Here is a 26,832-nt window from a genome sequence, read left to right as displayed (position 1 = left end):
ATTTTTCTTTGCAATGTAACTAATTCAAAAAGTTGATTCAACATCTCCAGAGAACATAAAACTTTATCATATCTAAAGAGCATCTGATTAAGAATGTTTTCAGCCCTTTAAAAATGAGTACATGCGAAATTATTAAAATATTCTACTGTTTTTAGAAGAACTTACCGTACTGAGAAGATAGGTCACATTTTACAGTTGAAAAACTTGACGCTAACAAACATGTTAGGAATCTTTTAATAATAAAAACATTCACACAACAGAAACACACCTCCCGTCCGATGCAGTCGAAAAAGCTTTATCGTCTGCAACTAGCAGCAGCAGCAATCCCACACTCCACTACTGCAATCAGCCGGGGATTAATATGACGTCATAAAAATTTAAGCGCGTAAAAAACATCAAGCAAAAACTGTAAATAGAAACTTATTAGACACATTATTTTTCTTTCTTTTCCTACATCATACGAAAAGCTTTTCTCAAACTTTTGAGAAAAGTTACCAGTGAATGAGGTAAATTACCAGATTTTTCTCAGAGAACTGGCAACGTTGATTTGACCTGCTCGTTGTTCATTTGTAAACAAAAAGTGAACAGAAACCAGAACAATGAATTCAATAATAGGGTTCAGTGTAAAATTATTAAAATTGAGAGTTTTATGTTGTTTGTGTTGTTTAATCAATCTAAAATTTACTTATGGTAAATATTTGTGTATCTTTTTCTTAAAAGATCTAGCTTATTACTCTTGTTTTCTGTATGAAATTACATGCCATCCATCTAGATTTTAAGTAATATTATTTGCTATCAGAAATAACTTAAAGATTTTTCTTTGAATTGCGCATTACTGTTGCTTGCTATATGTAATAAAGAAACCTTGTTTTTAATTACCGACTAAAATTTTCTGTGTATTAATAAATTTTATATACCGGCTCGATTTCAAATATTCAATCATGTTATCCTACATATTACTGTCAGTATAATCGATGTTCTCCTCTCTCGTTAATCCAATTTGTATACTTGTTTAAAATGACTTCCATGTGTGTGTAAATATGAAATATGATGTATATGAATCTTTTTTGTCATTTAGAAAGTTTTGAAAAGCTATTCTAAATGCTGTCACACCTCTCCCTATGATTTTGTCAAACCCGTCACTAACGGTTGTCACACCCGTCTCGCCAAAATTTTCCAGAGAATAAAAATTTGATTAAATTTAAACATTGTACTCCTATTCAGAACTGCAAGCATTAGAACTTTGGAAAGTTTCATGTTTTTCCGTGGAAGAATGCATTTGCTGTGGTAACTTATGCATCTTTTTTGTGACTGGTGTGACAGCGAGACCTCATAACTTTATTTATACTAAAAATCCTGTTAAATATTTTGTTATGAAAAATTAAGTGTTCCAAAGGATACAAGTGTCACAAATAGTAATATACTTACACACATACAAAATTCTCCTGTTTTAAATAATAATCCTGGGCGAATGAAAATACTATGTTTTTTCTAAATACAAGTTTGTAATATTACGTTAACTTTAGGTTCAGAAAAACAATAAAAAGATAACTTTTGGGCAGTTCTCAAAAGGTGGGAGCAAACACAGACCTCAACTTTGAAGCTTCAACACCAAATAACTTTCATTTTAATTAACTCAAAAATTTTTGAGTTAAATTATAATACTGTATAGAGACAAGAATTGACATAAATTATGGAAAAAATGCTCTTTAAATGCCTTTAAAAAAATATTTTCTTTGCTAAAAGGCGCAATTTTGGACATACCAAAACGTTAACTGAGCAAATGTACCATTAAAGAAAATTTTTTTTAAATTATTTCCATACGTTTCAAAAAAAATTTAAAGGTATGAATCCTACACTGAATAATTTTTTGTTAATATTTTACACAAATAACAAAAGTAAAGACAGATTATTCACTTTGTAAACGATTTTAGAAAATAGTAAGTTTGAAATTTGATGCATGTCCAAAATTTACGATCTTTACAATGCTATTTTTTGAGAACTAAGTATATGATGTTTTCATTTTAAAAGTGTTTATCGAGCCTCGGAATCAATTTTTAATTGTTTAAAAGTGTTTTCATAAGCTTTTATGCAGTATCTTAGAAGAAAAATAATTTTTTTAAAACGTACATGTGAGATGTCCAAATGGCGTTACGATCTTGACGCCGATAATTCTGTCCATTTATTCATAATTTTTGATGATCTACTGTCTTCTAACCTCAATAAAAAACATTATTATAATGTTATCTTCTTTAATCCATTGGTATTCTGCATAATTAATATGTTACACATTGAACAATACATAAATTACAGTAGAAACATGGCTGCTTATGATCGAACCGAAAGCCATTTTGCGCTAAAATCGCCAAGCAAACCTCCGTTGGCGACAACACAGTATACGATAAGCTAAAGGTTACCAGAGGGGAATTCCAATTTGACAAATGTAGTTTATCGTCAGCTGTACCAGTTTTGGCGACTTTATCACCTGCGCTAGCATTTTTTTTTTTTCCCCGCTTTTATTATTTTAGAATTCTTTTTCTCTTCTTTCTTTTGGAAACATAATTTAACGATCTCCAAATAGAAATACGAATTTCTTTCTTCAGTAATTTTTTAGACATCATTTTAATTCTTATGACATTAGAAAAAATATTCATTATTAAAACTGATGTCACTTTTTACAATTGTATTATTTTTAATTTGAAGCTTTTTTTTTAACTTTGCATCAATTTCTTCAAAATCATTCCAAAACTTTATTAAATGTAAGGAGCAGCATGTATAGCCATTCAAGTATTTCATTAATATCCTCTTTATTATTAAATTGCAAAATTTAAAAAGTAGTAAATAAAATTTTCATTGGAAAAGTTAAAAATCAGATTAACAATTGTCAAAAATGGTGAAACTTACGTTATGATGATGTCCAAAATCCGTTACCTACAGGAAAACAATGTCCAAAATCTGTTACCTACAGATTGCTGATTTAATTTGCTAATTAACAATTTTTACAAATACCTGCTGTCTTTTCATGTTCATATATTGTGTTGTAGGTATGCATACTATAGAATAAAATCAAAATTGATGTCAAATTCGAAAATTTTTGAAATTGCTCAAAGTTAACTTTTTTGTTCCCACCTTTTGAGAACTGCCCTTTTATGAAAATTTTCTTTATAATTTTATAATTCTTTTTCATGGAATTGCCCAAAAGCGTCTAATGGGAAGAGACATTAATTTGTGTCATGCTATATATATATATATATATATATATATATATATATATATATATATATATATATATACAGTCTTGCATAATATAGACGAACGCGGGCGAACGGCGTTCGCAGAAAATTTTTGGCTCTGCAGAAATTTTTTTTCAAACTGCTAACGTTGATATAAAAAAAAAAAAAATTTAAAGGGATTTTTTAAGAAAATCCTAGAGTTTCTTTCTGTTAAAGCCTTTCTCTAAAAGAGCCTTTTAAAGCACATGTGTAAAAAAAAATGGTTTTGGTAGTTTTCTTCAGTTGGTGAGAAATAAGCAAACTGCAGTCGAGCCTCCATATATCGAACTTCCACATATCGAAATTTTCTATATATCGAAATCCCAGCAAATTTCTATGTTCATTACATAGAAAAATTGTTTCTATATATCGAAAAAATCTCTATATATCGAAAAAAAATTTCGAGACATTCGTAGATTTGTTTTTCCACTTTAGATTGTTTGTCTCATTGAAAAATGAAGGTTACGGGAGAAAATTATGTTTACTAAAGGTTGCTAAGAAACTCATAAGAAATCATGGTTTGAGGGGTGTGTAGATATAGATCGTTGTTCCGTTCTGGAGTTCTTAAATTCCCTCAAGTTTATTTCAAATCTTAGTTGTAACCAGTAACACTGTAAAATCAGTTTCAAGTTATCCTTTTTGTCTGTTGATTATCTTTCTTAGTCTTTTTAGCTTCAGTAAAATCATTCAAGTTAAGTAGATTGATTTTTTACTTTTCTCTCGCTTACATTGTCAAAACGAAAATCCCCTCTTGTGGCGAATCAAGTTGAACTGCCGAAGAATGAAGGTGCAAAAATGTAATTTCTGTTAATTTTCCAATTATTAACTTTCGTTTAATCCGATGCTCGTATAAATTAGATATTGGGTTTCATGCACGAAAATTAGCATTAATTTTAATGTTTTAAGAGATTTTTATGATAATATAAGATTGTTTCTATGTATCGAAATTTCTATATATCGAATTTTTTTCCCGGAAATTTGCTACTTCGATATATGGAGGTCCGACTGTATATGTTATTGCAAAAATAAATAAATAAATAAATAAATGATTTAAAGCCTTTTTTTTTTGTCTCTTTCATATTTGAATATAAAATAAATTTAATTTTCTATTCAAGGGTGAGTTGAACAAAATAATTATTTGCAGAAAATTTTCCAGTTAGGATTTGTGCTCACAGAAAGCTTTTCATTTTATCTAAGTCTGTATATATATATATATGTATATATATATATTATAAAAACGCATTAAATAGGAAACAATTAGAATACCATAAACCAGAAGCCCAAAGATGCGCAAAGCAGCCAAACAAATAAGCCAGGTAAATATAAACATCAATAGAACAATAAACAGACAAGGTTACAATGCAGATAAATGACAGAGATGAAGCCAGTACTCTTCAGCAGTGGAAACTTCATCCTATGATCGAAAGACCAAAAATTTTAATACTAAAACTAAGAATAGGATGTCCAATTCCGAAAAAGTCAACATTCAGGAATACATTGGCCAAAAGCACCACATGTGAAAAATGAATGCAGATTTTTGGAATTAGGACCTAAAGCTAAGCACTGGGGTTTCGTCTCGGGCATTAGAAGCCAAGCCTATCAATAATGTCCCTCCACCGTACCGCCAGCAAAAATCAAAAGTCTTACTTATGTGTCTGGGTGTAAAAGTAAAATCCGCGTCCATTGGGATCATTTCCGTGCCAGTCGATAAAAATAAAAACAAAATGAAGCCCATAAATATAAAAACTAAATAAATAAGTGTGTCATCCATAAAAACAGTTCCAAAGACAATCTGGGTCGACCGAAAAACCTAATTCTCAAAAAAAAACCTTAAACTGGAGTTCAAACATTGGCTTACTCTAGAAAAAATCATACATGTGACTAGTAAGACGGTTACAGTGAAAATCATACATGTGTTAAGTAAGACATTTACTTTTTTGGAATTGGACATCCTATTCTTAGTTTTAGTGTTAAAATTTTGGTCTTTCGACCATAGGATGAAATTTCCACTGCTGAAGAGTACTTACTGGCTTCATCTCTGTCATTTATCTGTGTTGTAACCTTGTCTGTTTATTGTTCTATTGATGTATATACAGTCGAACCTGTCTATCTCGAATGTCGAGAGTTCAGAAAAAAAATTGGAGAAATTCAGGTTTCGAGATATGGAGGTTTTGATTTTTATATTTTAATCTAGCGACTATAAGTTGTTCAAGCAATGCGTACACTGTCAGTGAACTGAATAGAAATATAATATACTGAAAATAAAATAAATAAACACATTAATTAAATGAACAATTCATTATGATTTAATGCAATACCATGTACATACCTCAATGAAAAAAGCTGTTAATAAAGTTTGATGATTGACAGTTTTCGTTTCATCTACAATTCTTTTTAATTTTGCAATGGCTGTAAAACCTTCCTCACTAATACCGTCCTGTGATTCAAGAAAGTTTCTAAGAGTTTCAATTGCTTTTTCAGCATCTTTTTTATTGACTTTGGGAATTTCTGTCGGTTCTGTTTCATCATCGTCGTCTTCGGAATTGACCTGAACTTCTTTAATGATCTCTTCGTCCGTAAAGACACCACAAGTGCCACAGAATCATCCACGTTTACAAAATCTTCAAATGAAACATCTACTTCCATGCTTCTTTTAATTTCCATCCAATCTGAATCTTGAAGTTCAATGTCAAAGTCTTCAATTTTCTTGCACTTCCTCTTGCCTAGGTATTTTTTCTCCGAATCCGGCTTTAATAAAACTGTTCTTGATAGTTTCAGCGGTGACATTTCTCCAAGCGTAATCTATCATTCTCATCGCATCTAAGACGTGGGTTTTTTTGAACGGTGTTTCCTTCGTCAATGACTCTCAATAACTTTTTCACAAGCTCTTTCCTGTAACTCGCTTTAAAACTTCGTATTACCCCTTGGTCAAGGGGTTGCAGTTTTGAAGTGGTGTTTGCCGGCAGAAACTCAACACTAACATTCTTTAGAGGTGGCAGTTTGTATGTGCAGCACAATTGTCAATAAAAAGTAAAATCTTTCTTTTTTTTAAGCCCATCGATCTGTCAATCCCTTTCAACCATTCGCCGAAAATATTGCTAGTCATCCAGGCTTTCTGATTTGATTTGTACGCTATCGGGAAAGGTTTTATTTTAGAAAAACATCTGGGATTAGCAGAGCGCCCAATCATCAAAGGTGGAAGTTTCTCACTTCCATCTTGATTAGCAGCTAAAAGAACAGTTACTCTTAATTTGCTCTGTTTTCCTCCTCTGCATTCTTCACCTTTAAAAACGGCTGTTTTGTTTGGCAAGCATTGATAAAAAAGTCCTGTTTCGTCAGCATTATAGACGTCAATAGGATCAAAATTTTTCAGAAGTGAAGGGAGCTCATCTGTTATCCATTTGTCGCAAATGCTTTGTGGTACTGCTGCGCTTTCGCCACAAATCTTTCAAAAAACAATGCCGTGTCTACATTTAAAACTCTCCAGCCAACCATTGCTCGCTTTAAAGTCGGAATACCCAAGTTTTTTTGCAAACTCCGAAGCTTTATCTTGCAGCATCAATCCACTGACAGGAATTTCTTTTTCACAACACTGTTTAAACCACAAAGTCAAACATTCATCTAAATTAGTAAAAGTACATTTTCTTATTGTCCGTCTCCAACGAAGTTTTGTTTTTTATTATTGTGGATAGAGTGCTTGGTGGGATATTAAATTTCTTAGCAACGTCAACTTTTTTCATCAGAGGGTTTTAATCCAGAAAGTCCAAAATTTTTCTTTTCTCTTCTATAGGAAGAGCATTCAATTTTCTTTTCACAGACGCCATATTTGGCTAAAAACACTCAGGAATAACACAGCAGTGTAAAAATCTCAGAAGAGCAACAAGAAAAAAAACACACTGAACACAATTTCACATTCAAGAACTCTGGTCTTCTTCCACGAATAGGCACGAGGTACAGCAATTTCAAGGAAAACGATAACGAAGAATTCTTTTGATTCTTCCTTCTTGCCCCTACTGTTTCCCTTACCCTGTTTTCCTGTGCAGGAGAAATAATAGCACCACATGTCCAGTTTGTCAACTTGAAGAGACATGTTTCATCTCTCCAACCCTCGTAGTATTGTGGGCCAGTCAGTGTTTACATCTTGCATTCACTGTCTGTCCCCTCCCCCTCTCCCCAACCCCGAGGCTGGGTATTCTCCTCCATTATTTCTATATTCTCCTCCATTATTCTAGGGCTCATCTCCTGCCTTTTTATGTTCTTTAAACCATGAAAAGATAACAAGGTTGCACTTCAAATTTCCGTAGCAGCGAAATCTCAACTTCGAGAAATAGAGGTTTTACGTACTAAGTATTCGAGAAAAGCAGGGAAAAAATCATGAGAAATTAATTAAGAGTGCTGGGAAATTTAAAAAATTCGAGATATGCAGGTTTCGACATAGACAGGTTCGACTGTATATATATATATATATTAGGGTGTCCCAAAAAAAATGAAATTCGTTTTTTTAAAACGCATACCCTCTTATTTTTCTCCTTTTATATCAAAACCGTTGTAAAAAAAGTTTCATGCAATTTGAAGCACAGAAACCCATGCCGACTTGCGCTTCAAGGCCTAAAACGTGTAAATAGCACGTGTATAGCGACGTGATACTTTGCGAAGCTCAAAGCAGCTGTAAATAGTGCACAGAAAACAGAAGAAAAAAAATTGTTGGGGGGGGGGGGTGCTTATTCGTAGCAATTTGCTAACTCAAACGTGTCAGTACGAATTCATTCCGGTCAGCGAGCGCTGTATAGTCCTTCCTTAGGGAACGAAGCATGGCAGTGGAATTGCAAAGTTCAAAAAAGAGATATTTTTAATAGGAGTTGCGTAAAACATCAAATTACGGGCTTGAAACTTCCCTCTAACGGACAAGTTCTGTCTGTTTTGTTCTATGACATTCGAGAAGTAAATTTAACCATCAGTGAAAGTGCAAATCTCGCTATTCCGTAATGCATCATCTTTTGGGAAAAGGTACGCATTCCCACCAAATCGTTGCCAAATTGTGTGAATAAACTTAAAAACCTGTATCAAATTTGGAGAGACTTACAAAAAAAAAAAAAAAAAATGCAAAGAAACTGCAAGAAGTATTCAGGCAGGGCCAAAAAGAATTTGAGAGTAATTTAAACAATTTATTCAATATTGCACATGCTGATGCACTTCGGTTAATCAAAATAGAGGAAGGTGGGATTTTCTTGCAACTCCAAAGAGAGCCCGGCCGAAGTAGTCACTTTAGATGGAGCGGATAAAAAATTGGCCGACAAAGAGGATAGGGCTCGACTTTGAGCTGTCAAAGAAGAAAACAGGCGCATTAAATACGATTCCGCTTCAACATCCTCGGAATTGTATGAACCTGTACAAGAAGATTCCTCTTTGAGCTTTAGTGAAAATATTAATTCTGAAGATTTCCCTGAAGCATATAAATCAATACCTGGAATAAGTTTATCAGAACCTGGAACAAGTTTATCAGAACCTGGAACAAGTATATTAGAACCTGGAACAAGTATTCCAGAACCCGGAACAAGTATTATCAGAACCTGAAACACGTAAATATGTAATGAGGAGCGATTTTATTACTGCAAAGTCAGTTGCTCCATTGGACAGGTGTCCAAGTATACGAGATTATGTGTTTATTCTTGACACTACTATTGACGCACTTGGGTGTAACATTGATGAATTTTCCATGGGTAAATCTTCAATTCAAAGAATTCGAACCGAAAAGCGGAAGGAGCACGGAGAAAGAATAAAAATTGGTTTTCAGTACGAGGTACCATATGTAGTGACTTTACCTTGGGATATGAGACTGTTGCCTGCTTTAAGTGCTCAAAAATCAAAAGAGGATCGTTTATCTATAGTTATTTCATATGGATGTGACTGAACAACTCATTGCCGAGTCTAAACTGAATAATTCTACAGGAAAAAAACAAACACAGGCTGTTTGAAAGGCAGTTGTAGATTGGAATCTCGAAGACAAAGTTAAAACTCTCTGTTGTGATACTGCAGCTTCCAAAACAGGTCCTTTAAGTGGTTCTTGCGCTTTTCTTGAGAAAAACAATTGATAGCGAAATGCTTTCTCCTTTGCTTGACTCCTTCATATGTATGAACTGATCTACCCCACTAAAATACAGTGCTATGGAGGAGCTGCGGAGTTGTTCTGAACTGCACCCAAATTTGGAAAATTTACTTGGCTTTTACCCAGGATTGGCAAGTTTCTGCCAAGGTGGTTAAAACCACTGGTAGAAACCGGTTAAAACTGGCATGGCAAAAACCCTTTTCTGCCACATTTGTGGCAGAAACCGGCAAAAACTCAAAAAATGACATAAAAGAAATTTTTGATACCCAATAGGAATTTAGCACAGGAAAATAATGAAATGTTAAGACCACAATATAATTACAATATCCTTAAAAATCAAAAATTATGTTTTTTGCCCTCTGCAGCTGTCTGTAAGAAAAGGTGAATTGAAAATATAAATGATTTCTTAATTTAATATGAATAGAGGAGAAATAACAGAATACTCTCACAAAAGAAGAACTAAATGGCAATGCCATCAAGGATACAGCAAAGATTCATGAAACTTTCATCAATTGTATATATTTTTTAAATAAAATGATCTACTATATAGTAACTGGGGTGGTTTTAAAATTAGACTGGAAAAATAAGTTTTGGGAAATAGGGTCAATTTGTTTTGTAAATCTGTGATATTAGGTATAAAATCGAGGCTACTATCGGCAAGTAAAATTCTGGCATTTTCTTCTTGAGCAAATGATAATTTTAATCCCAAGCATTTTAGATGACACGTATAAGCTAGCAAATAACAACCAGTAATTACCTGTTTAAATCTGTATGTCACTTCTTTTTCTTAAGTGTCCTTAAGATTCTCGTCCTTTAGATTAATACAAATGTTACGAGCATCTGCAGTTAAACAGTTCTCTTTCTGTCAAACTAAATCAAGAGCAATGAGTTTTATTTTTTATAATGATGAAATAGAATTACATTTTTTAGTTTACTTAAACAAATATCATTTTGTAATTACTTGAATTAATAAAGATGCTTTTTAGTTTTTGCCAGTTTCTGCCGGTTTTTACCGGTTATAACCAGTTTCTGCCACCGGCAGGGCAGAAACCAGTTTCTGCCGGCAGAAAGCCAACCCTGCTTTTACCATGCTGAACTTACTAATATTACGATCAGGGCTGATTATCAAGAGTTGATAGAACTGCCTATCATATTTTTAGTTGGAAATACAGAAAATGAATTTAAAATGAGACCACCAGGAGCCATGCACCAAGCTCGATGGATGGCTCGAGCGATTTACTCCCTAAAACTCTTACTGTTTACTTCACAACTAAAATTAGATACGAAGGAAAGTGAAGCATTGTTTGATGTCTGCTTGTTTTTAGTGACAATATACATGAAACCATGACTTCATTGCATTTTGGCAGTCAAAGCACCCAGAAAAGATTTCTGTTTTTTGAAACAAGTGTACGAAAATGTGGACTCAATTATCTCAAAAGCTGCTCTACAAAAATTCATCCAGCTTTTATGGTATGGTCAATAATATTTCTTCCTTGATGTGAAAAAGATTGTCTCAATGCTTAGAGTAGTAAATGATGCAGCTGAAAGAGTGGTAAAAGTTATGCAGAACTCTCATGGTTTGCTAACAGCTGATGAGGAACAAAAACAATTTGTGTTACGCTGCATTCAAGAGCACCGGAAGCTCTATCCTGACTGCAAAAAGCAAACATTCAAATAAAAATATGTGCAGTAATGTTTCTTGTAATCTAACATTGTTGTGTAAATATCTGCTTTAAATAAATTGATGTTGCGTGTAGTAAGGAATTATACGGTTAAGCAATCTTTTCACTGTAGTCGCCATAACAGGATTTCAGGTCCAACTTTGACCTCAAGTCGGCACGGGTTCCCGTTATTTTATTGCAATAAAACTTTTTTCTCATGTTTCTGAGGTGGAATAGAAAAAATTCGGAGGGTATGCATATTCGATTTCAAAAAAAAAAATTTTCGCCATTATTTCTTGGGACACCCTAATATATATATATATATATATATATATATATATATATATATATATATATATATATATATATATATATATATATATATATATATATATACACTCTAAGACAAAAAAAAAGTTGCGCCAGGAAGGTGTGGACCGATGTGAATGAAATTTGGAGGGATGGTTCTTCTGCCTAAGATATGCAAATGATTAAATTTCCAGGTTAGGGTTGCGCATGCAACGCGCGCAGGGTGGCCCTAAGCACAGCGCAAGACCAGCTATATAAGGGCGTCTAGTAGAGCAGCAATTTTAATTTAACTCAATCTGATTTGTTAGTTACGTCGTTTAACATTGGATTATGCCTCGAAATAAAGTTCGCAAGCAATTTACGCAACCAGGAGTGTTCGAAAGGGATCGCATAATTGGCCTCCGAGAAGCTGGATGGTCATTTCGACGGATAGCACAGCACTTTGGTTACACTGATGTTACTGTTGCACGCATTTGGCGGCAGTGGACTCAACAAGGCACACATCAGCGTCAACTAGGCTCAGGGAGGCCGAGACAAACCGTACCGAGGGAGGACCGGAGGCTCGTAAGGCAAGCTCGTAACGATCCAACCAGCACAGTTGCAGACATCCAACGGGCTGTGGGACCTTCCATCAATCAGCCAATAAGTGGTCGCACCATTTGCCGACGGCTGCACGACGTGGGACTGCGCTCACGTAGACCGTTACGACGACTGCCATTAACAGCATTGCATCGTCGGAAAAGATTGGAATGGTGCCGTACAAGACGGACATGGAGCGTCGAATGGTATCGCGTAGTCTTCACTGACGAGTCCCGCTTCTGTCTTGGTGGAGACGACAATAGAATCCGCGTGTGGAGGCAACGTGGTCAGCGCCAAGATTTACGGTTTATTGTACAGCGTCATACGTCCACGAGACCTGGTGTCATGGTGTGGGGCGCAATTGCATATGATGCAAAATCACCTCTAGTGTTCATTAACGGTGCTTTGACCGGCCAACGTTACGTTCAAGAGATCCTGCAGCCAGTTGCTTTGCCATTCCTGAGCACCTGTGTTCGGCCGCTATTCCAACAAGACAACGCTCGACCCCATATTGCTGCCGTCTCTAGAGCTTGTCTTCAAGGCCTAGACAGCATGGAGTGGCCGGCATATTCACCAGACCTGTCCCCAATCGAGAATGTGTGGGATGCCATGGGACGAGATGTCAACACTCCACCCGTACCTCGAAATCTGCCAGAACTCCGTAACAAAGTTAAAGCAGCATGGGAGAGACTACCACAGGACTTCATTAAGAACCTGTACGATTCGTTACCAAGACGATTAGCATGTTGTATTCGGAATAATGGCGGCCATACCCCATACTGAATGTTACCCATTTTGTGTATGTTGTTCAATAAATTTTGCTTATATCGTTCTCATTTTCTAATCATTTACTCTTCCATATACACTTAACATACCTTCCAAATGTCATTGTATTCTAAGACTTCCTTCATGGTGCAACTTTTTTTTTGTCTTAGAATATATATATAAAATATGTTTTTTAAATTATAGTTTTGCAAAAATCTCCTAATTTGCTGACTCTTCAGATAAAATTTGTCCAATGAGGCATTTCTTGCTAGGTCGCAGTGACCAGCCATCGGGGCACCCCTTAACAAATTGTGTATTCTTATAGCGAATTGTATCGGAAAACAACAAAAACTGTGCCACTTACATGTAAAAAGATTATTTTTTCCAAGTCAAGAAGGAGGAAGGCAATTTACCCTCCTCTCCCAAATAACAGTCCTGGACTTAGTGATTCTTCTCTAATGTTTATTTTTATTTAAATGTGTTCCATAGTTCTAATTGCTTCTGTAAAAATAACTCTTTTTCTTTTCAGCTGCATTAAAAGTGGTTTCCCCTCTACCCTCTCTGACAGAGGCAGATATTGGTTCTGAAGTTATATTGTCATGCAATGTGAGCGGGGAACCTCGTCCCAAAATATTTTGGCTGAGAAATGGTCGTACTTTACCAAGTCAGAATTTGACTTGGGAATATCCAAATAGGAAAAAGAATGTTCTGGTGTCTGGTGCTGTTCTTCCTGGCGATTCTGGAAATTACACTTGCTTGGCAAGCAATTTATATGATTTCATTAGGCTAGATACTAAGTTGCTAGTGAAAAGTAAGTTTCTTTCACTTTTGGTTACAATATGTTAGTTTTTCTATACATAGAAATAATTGCCTTGGTTTAGCTACACTACACCCTCACCTACCACTACACAATGTTTAACTTGTTGGATGGGGAACGAGACAGCTCTCTCAGACCCAGGGTCGAGTAGCAGCACCCCCAGTGTGGTGTTGATTTGGAACAGTAACTCTGAGGATTTGGTAGCTAAAATTTATTTAGCATGCCCCATTCATTATTAGTGAACACGAAGGATCTTCAACCGGCTGGCATTAAAACCCTGCACTTCCACTCACAAGCTCAACGCCTTATTCATCATGCCACTGCGGCACATGTTTTCCTTTCAGCAAAATGTAAACCAGTTTGAACATTTACTTTTCTAATTTCTCTATGTACCTGTTTAGTTTTCCTGAAATTATAGTTTCTAGTTTTATGTCTTATTTTTTGGAAAATTTTCATTTTTTAGCTCCACCTGCAAAATTGCAGAATGTCAGTGTGCATCCTTCAACCATTCTTGCTACTGTTCGGTGGCATGTAGAGAATGATGGAGGGTATCCTATCACAAATTTCACTCTTCTTTATCGTCCTGCAGGAACCAATGAATCAACTTGGCATTTTCCACAACTTCATATTAGCCCAGCTTCAGTAAGTTTTCTTTCTCCATAATTATACTTTTCAGTGATGTTTGTTCTTACAGTTGATCTTCAAATAAAGTTCAATAGATTTCTAGTCAATAGTAAAACCCTTATTTTATTATAATTAGAAAAAACCCACCTAGTAAATTATCAAAAACCATTAGATCCCTGCAGTCCTTTCTTACTAATCACCCACTAAGATCCTCAATGCAATACATCTTTTAAAGCAGTGATATCCAACTTTATTTACCCATGAGCCCAACTCATTTTAAGATTAATCTTATAGTCCAAATCCCAGAACGCGTAAAAAATTTAAATATACTTAATTTTTTTTCATAATAACATGAGAAAATACAGAAAACGAAAGAAAACTACTCACCGAAAATCGTTGTTATTATTGCTACGTGTGTATTTTATTAATATGAAATTTTATTTAGTTTCTGACTGTGATGCTCCAAATTTGCAACAATCATTCTTAATGCCAAGTGATAATTATTGGTTGCTTTAGAAATTTTCTGAACATAGTTTTAGATTTGTAACATTGAACATAACAATAGGCTACATAGCACAGCTTCATAGACCACACATGGCTCGCAGGCCGTAGGTTGGACACCATTGCTTCAGGGAGATTGCTATACAGTTCACTCTCAAATTTGCCATCTAAATTCTGCAATTGTCAAAAATCCATTGTCTTTGGGATGTAAGTAATGAAATCTTAAGTTAAATATTCCGAAGAATAATTATTTTTATCATACTATTGTCATATGAAAAATCTCACTTGTTACAACATTTTACTCTCGATGTCTCGATTTTTAATTTTTTGAAAAACTTATATGCAGAAAAGTTATTTTTCCGCTTGATTTTACATGCTTATCTAATGCTATTTTTAATAATTTTGTCTTAACAACTTTTCATTTAAAACCTTTTTATGTGGAAAAAGTTTTTAAGAAAATATTATATTTTGAAGAAAAATAATATTTTCAAGAAAATTGCAATTTGTTGCATTGAAGCAATTTGAGATTTCCAAGAATCTTTCACATCCTTCATCATTGCTCTTATGGCTTAGGAACAATTTAAAGAAGCCCACATCCCCCAAAGCAGAATACTTGACGATGTTCTGCAACGTAAAATCATTTACCTAAATTGTTCTACAAGTACTTCAAACATTGTATACAAGAGCAATCAACATAACCTTTTCCACAAATCCGGAGCCCTAAATCAAAATTGTTGCATACTGGAGGGGGTTTTTTTCTTCAGTTTTTAAAACTTTACTGTTGCTATGCATTTCTGTAGAACCTAAACCGATTGAGATTCTCCAAAAATGTTTCATATGCTTTCTAAAATGCATAGAAAGAGCAAAGATACAAAATCCAAACCTACGTTTCAAACCATGTTTTTTTGGTTAATTTTACATGCCATAAAGGAACAATTATAATAAATAAATAAATTACTAAAATAATAAATGAAATGAGTCAAGGTTAGAGTACAGGGTAGCATATAATAAAATTCTTCAAAACTTTGTAAATAATTGCAATATTTTCAGGATGCAACAGGATTGAAATCTCAAACTAGACACGCAACTTCCGGCAATGGATGTATTTCAATGTTGTCATGTTTCTAAAATGTACGTTTATGGAGGAAATTGCAGTGATGCAGATCGATTGGAAAAAATAAGAAAAAGAGGAACTAAAAATGCTAGAAAAATCAGAATATTTTCAGATTTAGAATATGAAATTTCTGCAGAAACTACCAATTTTCTACAGATATCTTCCAATTCAAGATAGAGTTTTGCACAAATTCTGCAGATTTCTTTAAGTTCAAAGTAAAACTAAAGTACCTGCAAATGGCTTATCGAGTTCAACATTTCTCGCGAGCTTTTCGCCAAATTGCCGTAATTTCCAAGAATTTTATATTTACTTCTAATTTAAAGAAATCTGCAGAATTTGTGCGAAATTTTTTCTTGAGTTGGATGATTTTGCAGAAAATCTGCAGTTTCTGTAGATTTTCTGCAGAAATTTGTAAAATTTCTGCAGAAATTTTGTAGCATTCTGCTTTGGGACCCACATCTGCTGTTACTTTGACTCTTTAGAGCAGGGGTTGACAAGTATAATTTTAAGTGAAGTCCGGAAATTGTGGAAAATTTTCTTTCAAGTCCAGGGAAGCCAGGGGCGGATCTAGAGGGGGGCCATGGGGGCCATGGCCCCTCCCAAAACCTTGTGATTGTAGGAATTTTTTAAAGAAAAAAAATATTATGAGAAGATATCAAAATTTAACACATGTGTTTTGCTGAAAAAGAAGTATAGGCCTTAATTGGGAGATAAATTATATGCCTATCCTGAAAACAAAACATTTATTTCCAAAATTTTTCTCCATCTTTTACATCATTTCTTGATTTCAACTACAGACACTTGGACGATCTCTAAATGCTGCTGTTCTCAGAGTACATTGTTCACAAGAGAGCCTAAATTTTCGTTTTTAAGGCTTTAATTTCGAAACTAGGGGGAGAACCCCCCTTTTCCCATTCTCTTTCACAAATGCCTTGATATGTAGCAAAAAATTGCATTTTAAGTTTTTTATTTGGAAAAAATGTCAAAGGAAACTAGCTTATCCAGCCCTTATCACTTAACTTGCTTAAAAGCAACTTAAATCAAATTTTTTGGGACTTCAATTACAAACGATTTTTGATAGGATCCCCTCCCTCCCTAGTTTATATCGTGATGATAGCTTTAAAAGGAGATTTTTGGAGGCGCTCACGAATCTTCCATCCCTTTCTAAAATATGTATAAATATAGTTAAAAATCGAATTTTTAGAGCCTCAAAGGCAAAATATTTCGAGGAAGGAAGGATTCTTCACACTTCCTTTAATGTAAGCAAACATTATAGCTAAAGGTGCATTTATAGGCTGGACAGCTGAAGAGCACCCCTCCTCTTCTAACTTCTCAATGTATAATGACAGAATATTTTGGTTTCTAAGCTTTATTTTCAAAACGTATTTTGGGGTCAACGCCCGAAACCTGACCTTTCTCCGTACATCATCAAAAATAGATAAAATACCTTTTTAGTTTCCTAATTTTCAAAAATTACTCGGAAATTTAAATTTTGAAACATTTTCGAAGGAGGTTCATAAATCCACCCCCTCACCTAATGTCTCGATATCCCGAAAATTGAGTTTTTAAAACTTCATTTTAATAAAATTTCTGGGGAGTTCGGAGTTTGTTCAAAAATTTCGGATGGCCCCTCCCAAAACAATCAGCTGGATCCGCCACTGAGGGAAGCGTGCACCTTGCAGTTTTTTTTTTTTTTTTTTACAGTAACCTCTCGCTATATCGCTCATACAGATATATGGTTCTTTTCTTCAATCTCCCAAAACATTAACTTGCTTTAAGTTTGAAACAATTTATGAAAACATATGTTATCCCTTCAGAAAAAGTCTCTTTCCTTATTTTGTCAATGAAGAGAACGCAGATGCTTCTATTCTTCTGAATTCGCTGGAAAAGCAGCAGCAAGCATCCAAATGTACATACCCGCAATATATTTCAGTTTAAGGTAGTTTGTAAATTACTTACCTTTTCTTCTGTATTGATACTAAGGCCTTTACAATGAGTGAAATACGGCAGGTAGAAGAAAACATACGCCCTTCTCTGACTACTTAGTAGTGCAAATAGATTTGCATTTGGTTGCACAAATTGGGATTTGCATTAAAGAAAGGAAGAATGATCTGGACAGGGAACGACAGAGTTTTCTGGAAACAATATGGTTACTTTTACTTTTTACATCCTTTCTACAGCAAATCAAAGGGATTAGAAAGTCTATTGGGAATAAGAATGTTGGAATGTTTGCACTCATCTCACGGTAGCTAAGAAAGATCATCTTCATTTGCAATTTGATGTTTATCTTTTTCAAATGTTAAAATTTAGTTAAATTTCAATCATGTTTAAATTTTATTGCATGTGATAGTACTTTTGTGGACTACATCGAAACCATTTGAAAATCATATCAAAAAGAACAAGTGCTAATTTACTTGTGTGTTGGATGGATAACTATTATTAATGACCTGGGTTTATCGCACTTTTTCTTTGTACCTCGAAAAGCGCAATATAATGAGTGGTTACTGTAATTTTAATTTTCACTTGCAAATTAATATTGAATACAATAGAAAGGTATATTTGCATTCAAGAATCAATAGGAGAAATGCATGCTGACTTAAGATTTTTCATGTATGGTTCATGCAGGGAGCATTTTATTAATGGAAGAAAGTGCCTTTAATTTTGAGCAATATTTGTTCTTCAAAAGTTTCTCGAAAGTCTGTGAGTCGTACATAATAAATGGCTGAAACCAGTCAATTAATAAATTGGAAAAATGATCAAAACTTTCTATGTAATTTCGTGGGTTCAATATTTGACCGATTGAGGTTCGAAGCTGAACCGTGGTCCATAAGTAGCAGACTGCTGCTTTAGAGCCAAGGGATGTTACAAAATTAAGGTCCTGTTGAGCCCAATTACGGGCGAAAGTTTTTAGTCTTTTGATAGATTTCCGTCTTTTTAAAAGAAATTTGAAACGGAGTTGATTTTGGGGAGAAAGCGAGAGAACATGTGAAAAGTTTAAAAGTAATAAGTAATCTGAGTGAGCTAAATCTATAGGAAGTTGAAAATTATAGTTCTTATTTAATTTTATTTTATGATACTATTTAACAGAAATTTGCTACTCATTATCCGGTGATGGAAACTAAATTATTCTTAAATAGAGTGAAATTTCTCATTTTATTTCTTCAAAAAGCTTGGCAGTTCTTCAGTGTGTTAATTAATATTTTCTGTTTTAAAACACTTTTTGTAAAAAATAATTATTTTTCATTTTTTAAGTATTAAGTGCTACATTTAATGCTTTTATTTACTTAAAAACTAAATTTGAAACACACACCCTTATTATCTAAAAAATTTCTGTCCTGAAAATTTTGGCAACTTACACCCCTAAACCCAATAAACTTCCCAAATTGCACAAAAAGTTGAAGAATGTTATTTTATATGTTTTATGCTTGAACTTTTAGTTATGACTTTGTTATCTCAAGTATTTGAAGTATCAAATTTTTGTTGTCATCCCTTCAACTTCGTGATATCAAGAGTACACTGTACTGACCATTTGCTACACTGTTTATTAAATTATCATTTTGAGCTTATCTTACTATTTTAATTTTAATAATTACATTTATTTAAAAATCGTTTTTAAGAAATTTTTTTTAAGTGATACATTAAAGTACCTAAAAACTTTTTTGTGAACAATTTTACTACCATTTTTATAATACCAAGCTATAAAACTCAAGCCTGAACAAAATGCACAACTTTTCAGAAGTAAACAAAAAGTTTTTCAGTTTTAAAAAGTACTTTATTTTGCATTCAAGCATAACAATTCTTTGGCAAATTAAACTTTGGTACAGTTCTTCCTCATAACATCTTCATTCAAAGCTTTTAAATGTAATTAGTGTTTACATTGGAAAAAGTGCTAGATTGTTCTTGAAAATGCAGCAGCTGTTATGCAAACCATGAAGCTAGCAAAAGTGCACAATAATGCATTTTCTGTTGATTATGAAACAGACTCATTTGTAAATGGCAATGTATATATTAAATTACATTGAACTAAAAATTTATTCTAACATGTAAATATGCCGATATGTTCTGAATATTTTTTTCTGAATTTGTAAAATGATCTATATAATGCCAAAACCTATGATCCTAAGGTGTGCTTTTTTATAAGTATTCTACTGTATTAATAAATCAATTTTCTTTTACATAGAATTTATGGTTTTTCTGAAAATGATGCTGATAAGCTGTTAACTTTATATTATAAGTTTTATGAACAAATCTGATGTAAAATCTAGAAAATTCAAAAATAGGGCAAAACACTTGGTCCCAAAATAGTGTGGATTCAATAAAGTTGACGAACATAAACTAATAGCCATCAAAAAAAACTTTTGCAGAAATTTTGCTGTACACATAATTTAGTTTTTTTCGTAATTGGTTTTCTGAGCTTTGTACTTCTTGTTTATGACACTCGAAAACTGATTATGTAATTCTGCAAATCATTTCATTTACAATCAATCAGTTTTTTTTATATATTTATATAACTTTGTAAAATGATCTTTAAAAAAAATCTTCTGTTTTTCAAGCATGTATCTTTTTTCCGCCACTTGAAGAAGTTAGTTGTCAGGTATGCCATAAATCTTCAATTTCAGACTAGTAGAAACCTGAAGTTTTAATCTAAACAATCCCTTGCTCTTTTCTTCATCTTTGTCTTTCCAACAAAAAGAATTTGGATAATGTCATACATATTAAAAGCAGGCATTTGGATGATCATAAAACGTGTTATAGCAGCCGAAAACAACTTTCATGGTTGACTAAAAAGTGAATACAATACATACGGACTAACTGGGACCAAAGACAATCTAGATATTAAATACTTTTTGAAATTTTATAATTTAATTGAAATATGTTCTTATACTTATTTATTTTAAAATTGTTGTTACTGTTGTACTTTTTCAGCGACAACTCTTTGTTTATCTCCTAAAACCTGGAACAAAATACACCTTCAAAATGTGGGCAAATAATAAACTAGGCTCTGGAGAACCAGTTTCCGTCCAAGCTACTACTTCAAAGCAAATTGATCCTCCTGGTATTTTTCTTCAATACATAATTCTATAACATGTTATAAAAGTATATTGCAACATTCTTTCACTTTTGTTTTAGAATATAAAATATGTGCTGTCGTTTAGAATACGGCCATTATGCAGCAGATGTTCATTGAAAATTGTTATTTTGGCAGCAAATTATTGTGGTTGTTTTTGAAAAAAATACATTCCTTTTTGGAATTTTAAAGCCATTCCTCCAAAAAATATGAATTATGTTTTTCTCCCATTGCAGTCACTAATTCATCTATCTTCTTTCTCTTCTTAACTTCCAACACAGAAAAGAAATGGTTTGGAGTGTAGCTTGTGTGTATCGCCTAAATGGGTGAACCGATTTTGATTTTTTTTTTTTGAAAGGAATTTGATTGAGAATATTCTTAGCTGGGTCTTGTCTTTGTAAGTCTTTAACTGCAGTCAAACCTCCCTATAGCGGACACCGTCAGGACCAAATTTTTTGTCTGTTAACGGGGAGTGTCCGCTATTGGGGAGTTTGTATTTACAATGACATTTTAATTTTGAACCTACACATACAGTGTATGATTCTAAATTAAATTAATGAGTAGTACTTATATAAGTGTACTTACAACATAAAAAAATAATCCGCTGAATTTCTTGAGAAAATAAAATATGAAGGCATTTGTACATTGTTTCATCTAGCTGAACAAAACCACTCAAACACAATAGAATCAATATCGTTGAATTTCAGCACCTTTTTTGTTTCAGATCGTAGCAAAATGTAGCCCAATCAGCTACTTTTTACTTAATCTAGCAATACTGTGCCGATTCCTCATCAGTGTCCGAAGGGAAAGGACATGGCGCCGACACTCGTCTCCCAAAATCTAGTGGCGGCGGGGAGATACCATTAAGTTGCACAAGAGTTTTTTTTTTTTTTTTGAATGAATGAATTCCTCTTTCATGCAAACTGATAAAGCAAGGTACTGTGTAAAAGGAGAAAGATTTTTTCTACTGTTTTTTACTGAAATTTCATGTATGAAATGAAAACAAAACTTTCATAAGGTTTGACTTAAAAGTTCGACTTGAATGGCTCCTGTTTTTGGAGAAAAAGGGATGTTAATCCTCTTATCGGTACTAATTAGCCTCAGAGCATCGAAAAGGAGTAGAAAACATGCTTGCCACAAAAGCAGTGCTGAGCAAAATCTTACCAGACACAAAAAAATAAAATGAAACTCGGCTGATTTACTGTCCGCTAACGAGGAGTGAAACACATTATACTCCTGTCTTGAAGGTCTGGGGATTTAGAAATTATCCGCTAATGGGGAATGTCCGCTATCTGGGAGTGTCCGTTAAGGGAAGTTTGACGGTATATTAGTTTAAAACCCCAAGAATTCTATTTTCAGCTGTTTTGGTTGGAAAAATTTACTTGTTGATTTAAAATGTCAGTACCATCAAAAGAAGGAATTTTTCTACATACATGATCTGATTCAAAAGTAATGAGCCTTCGTTTAAAAAGACAGATCTATTGAGCTGATTGGTACAACTGACTAATAGTTTTAAAAATAAGCACCTCCTGCAACAATGCACTGGTGTAAGTGGCTTTTCCATGACTCAAAGGCATCCCTGAAGTCCTGTTCCAGGATATCTGCAAGGACTGCCTTGACATGTGCTTGGATGTCCTTGATGGAGTCAAAACATTTCCTTTTCAGCACTGATTTTAATAGTGGAAACAAGAAGTCAGGAGGCTACAAGCCTAGACTGTAGAAAGGCTAGGGTACCACGGCAGCTTTGACTCGGACCTTCTTCAGTCAGAACTCTCGGCACAAGTTTCGCGCAGACTTTCCGCGTGTGCAAGCTAGTGTGCACAGAGAGCCCAGCAATGGTTAGTCATTCGAGTTCATTTTCCGACTTTCCGTTCACTATACACATCACCTATTTTGTTTTTTTTTTAGATCATTGTTTTTTTCGATGGTCATTTCGCTTTATTTGATATGAATTAAACATGGTAAATTATGTATTATGCAACTGTTTAAAGTCTTCAAAGCAAAAATAATTTTCCCAAAATAATGAATTTCATCTTGACACTTATCGAGGGGGTCCGATTTTCAAATATTGAGGGTGTCCGATCCTCAAATATTGAGGGTGTCCGATCCTCAAATATTGGGGAGGTGCGGACCCCTTGGACCCCCCGGCCACGATACCCATGCTAACAGGGGTGACTAAACAAGGGCCTCTTGGAGAGGTCTCCTTGTATCCTGAAAAAAGTATATCAACTGTGTATGTTTTCTGACTCGAGAGATTCATCTTAGTGATCGATAAATGCATAACTTGATGATATTCCTCAGGATTAGATTTCCTTTAAAATTTTAATTTAATATTAGTTCTTATTGATCAATTATAATACATCAACATTGTATTGATTACTCACTAATTAGAGCTAGCCTTGAAGAATATGTAGAAGGTTTTTAATTAAATGTAGGAATGACTGGAAGCAATGATAACCCTATTATATCGTATCTGCAAGATAGTCTTATTGAACACAATTAATAATCATATCTCCTTATATTACAATTTTAACTTCTTGACTATTTAAAGTGATTAATTAAATGAATGCTTGTATAACAATTATTATCTATTTCTTTTATGATGTTAAATACTAATTATCCTGAATATACTTTTTTGATTTCAAGAAATTCGTTTGTTTTTCAGAACTTCTGGGAAAGATTCTTATTGATGCTGAGAATATTGGATCAACTACTTGGCTTGCAGCTATATGCATGGTTGCTGCTACTGTCCTCCTACTTTCTCTTTTAAGTTGCGCTTTGATTTACAGAGAAACAGGAAACTGTGAGTATTTCTGATATTTATTTATGCCACCAATTGGCTACATCTTGGTGAAAAAATGTCAGTTTGATTTGTTGATTCCTGAACCTATATATATTTTTTAATTTTATTTTACAATTGTCAAATGTTAATCAGCTGCATTTGTTTTCCAATTATATGTTCTTGCATTCCGTAGTTTGTCAGACAATTGAAGCTAAAAATGTTTTCTCTGACATTTAATGAAGTTATCAATTGAATACGGAAAAGCTATATAGTTATGGGATTGAATGAAAAGTTTGAGCTTTTAAAAGTTGGTGCCATTTTTTTATGAAGATTTTGACATGATTCAGGTACCAAATGTGGGCTGCAAAAAATTATCCTATGAGAAGTGTTAAGATTCGGTGGTCTACCATGTTTAAAAGTAGCTGAAATATTGTGTATCTTTTGCGATAAATCTTTTTAGATAATTACATTTTTCTTTTTATGGCCCCTAAAAATCTTACTTTCCAGATGACCCAAGATTCTGTATATGAGGCAGCGAGAAGCAAAGAGATGTAAGTGCCAAAACTAAAAATTTAGAGGTAATCTGTGCATATGGTAGGTAAACCTCTCCTCTGTCTTGGGGCAAGATATAGTACTAGTAGCCTTGGTAAGTGCTGATATACAGCAAGATTTTTAAAAAATATTCAATGAAAGTCTACCTAGAACCGGAACTTTAAACACGTTTTACTCAAAACTTGAGAATGTCCACTTACATCCTTTTGCTTCTCACTGCTTGAGTTGTTGTTTCAAATGGCTTTCAGTTCAGTTAAAATAATGAGCTTCTGTTCTTCTAAGTTTTTAAAATGAAAATAAATGTTTTCCCTTGATTTTTACTTATTAACATCCAACTTAATTTATTTAAGGCCAAAACCATTCAAATTCTTTTAAATTAGTTTAAGGTAGGCAAACACCCTAAATATTTTTTTCTTCAATATTCAATGCACCTTTCGAAAACTTTATACGGTTATTAAATATGACATAAATAACACATTTTGACTTCTTATTTGTTGAAAAAAAAATTCAATGAGATTTTTTTTAATAAAAAAGCCATATTTTTAGCAAAAACTACCATTTCCTTAACATTTCCAATTATTTCAGTTTTTCATAATTTTTAAAACTTTTTGTATCTGTCTCTTCGTTAGATACCAGAGAGTGATATGACCCTCCAATTTCAAAATAATTAACTAAAAACAGATTTTATGTTTGAAAACAGGTAAATGTTTGAAAATTCTCCCTGAAAAACGTGCTTTTTGCCCCCTAAGTTTATGTTGAGGTACCATGTTTGCAAAGTTTCAAATCTTTAGTGTAAATACTTTTTTGGATAGAGCTTTTGGCATAAATAAAACTTGAAAATGTAGTTATGTGAAAATCAAGAAAGAAAAAGTAAATTTCCTTTATAAGCAGTCATTTGAGTTTAGTAAATTTCTTCTAGTTTTCTCAATAGTTCACCGATTTACAAAACAATTGCGGATTTTGAAAGAGGAGCAGTAGGGCTCCCTCAATTTCTCAAAATCGATATTTTTCAAAAATTAGAGTGTTTGCCTACCTTAAGACATCATTCGACAGCTGATAATGAAGTGACATTCAGGTCCAGTTGTGGTGTTGCAATACCTCACTTTTGACAAGATTTGCAAAATAGGAACACTGAAAAGCAATCAGTTTTACTGGGAACGTTGCAGAGGAACCATAACACAATGCTACTTCCTGTTGATTGTTCCGATAAAATGGCGTTGTTAGAGATACATAATTATGTTACTGATTAGTGACACTTGAATCTTGAACCCCTCTGAACACAAGCTTGAGCGCTGCATATAACTCGTCATATCTAGAAAAAGTTATTAAAGTTCATCAATATGTAAATATGTTTCATTGTAAATAGTTTTTATTAAAATTTTAAATTTTGATAGAACTGTTATTATTAGAAGTTGTGGAGTGATTGAAAACCACCTTTAGAAATTTCATCTACGGCTGAAATCAAGAAATTGAATTTAAATGAAACCTTTTGCGAACGAATGTGGAGTAGAACTGCTCTTTAAATATAACATTGGACATTGATGGATTAACAAGAAAAATAAAACTGGGTTGATTTATTTTCATTTTAATTTTCTTCTTTTTTTTTCTTTTCTTCTGTGGTCTCATGTAGTTCCTCATGAAGAAAATCTACCTCGAATAATTGCAAATCCTGGGTTTGAAATAGATCTGGAGCAGAGCTACCTCCTTGATCATGCCGATTACAATGACAACACAGAGCAAACCTTCAGGATGAATAATAACACTGTGATCCAACCGTCCAGAGTGTGAACAAGGTATCCTGTGTGTGTGTATGTGTGTGTTTTTTTTTCCTCATGTCCTGTAGTTTTGTAAATCATATGGTTATTTTATGAATTCATTTTATCACAAAATTAATAGTTACTTTTATATTCTTCAGTTTTATATTTCTAACATTGATATTGTTGGTTTAAGATGTTTACGATTCAGGGTGATTTTGAAATTTCATAACATGGACTTAAAATGATTTTTTTTAATGAATAATGCCTCACGAAAAGAGAAAATTGCTCTGTAAGATTTTTTTTCTCTGATGCTATAAATGTTAAAAACATTTAGTAACAAATATTTATCTCTGTTTGATCCTCTCCCTGCATTATAAAACCCTTGCAGCAACATGTTTTTCATTGATCTGCAGTTGATTGAAAATATTCTAAGAGATCTAAAAGGTTTTTTTTTTTTTTTTTTTGCAATCTTTGACAGGTTGCACAGGAAAGACGGTTGAATATAAAACAATGATTTTGTTTCTGAAAGTAATGCACAATGAAGGTTACTTTTCTACTTAATCTCCTTGACAATTGAGGCAGTTCATATCTATGAATAAACTATGAACGTAAAATGTTGCCACCAATAATTTGAAGTGAGTGAGGTTTTTTTTTTTTTTTTTGAGCTCCTGGTTATTTTGAAAGCATTGCCCCTATTAGCCACTTCTTTCATTGATAATTTAATTATGATGAACCATCAATTTTCCTTATTATCTGATGAACAAAGTCATCTGTATAGACTTAAGTCTTTGACTGCCTTCATATTGTGCATCACTTGGTCCATCTTCAAACTTTTAACACTGGTTAGAAACTACACCATCACATAAAGCTGTCTCCATATACTTGACTCATTCTTTGATGAACTTTTGCTGCAATTTTCTCTTCT

The 26,832-nt window shown here is 33.5% G+C and overlaps 1 protein-coding gene across 1 annotated transcript; it reads left to right on the top strand.

Moving 5' to 3' along the window:
- The first annotated feature begins 574 nt into the window (after positions 1 to 574).
- LOC129216570 (neural cell adhesion molecule 1-A-like) lies at positions 575 to 25,938 on the top strand. Its single transcript, XM_054850785.1, has 6 exons — positions 575 to 690; positions 13,222 to 13,503; positions 13,973 to 14,151; positions 20,675 to 20,804; positions 23,482 to 23,619; positions 25,781 to 25,938. The coding sequence occupies exons 1-6, from the start codon at positions 600 to 602 to the stop codon at positions 25,936 to 25,938; spliced, it is 978 nt and encodes a 325-aa protein (XP_054706760.1). The 5' UTR covers positions 575 to 599.
- Positions 25,939 to 26,832: the final 894 nt, after the last annotated feature.

Source organism: Uloborus diversus, chromosome 2 (genome assembly GCF_026930045.1).
Source record: "Uloborus diversus isolate 005 chromosome 2, Udiv.v.3.1, whole genome shotgun sequence".
Lineage (NCBI taxonomy): Eukaryota > Metazoa > Arthropoda > Arachnida > Araneae > Uloboridae > Uloborus > Uloborus diversus.
Note: the sequence above shows the minus strand (reverse complement) of the source record. Positions and strands in the feature narration are given on the sequence as shown.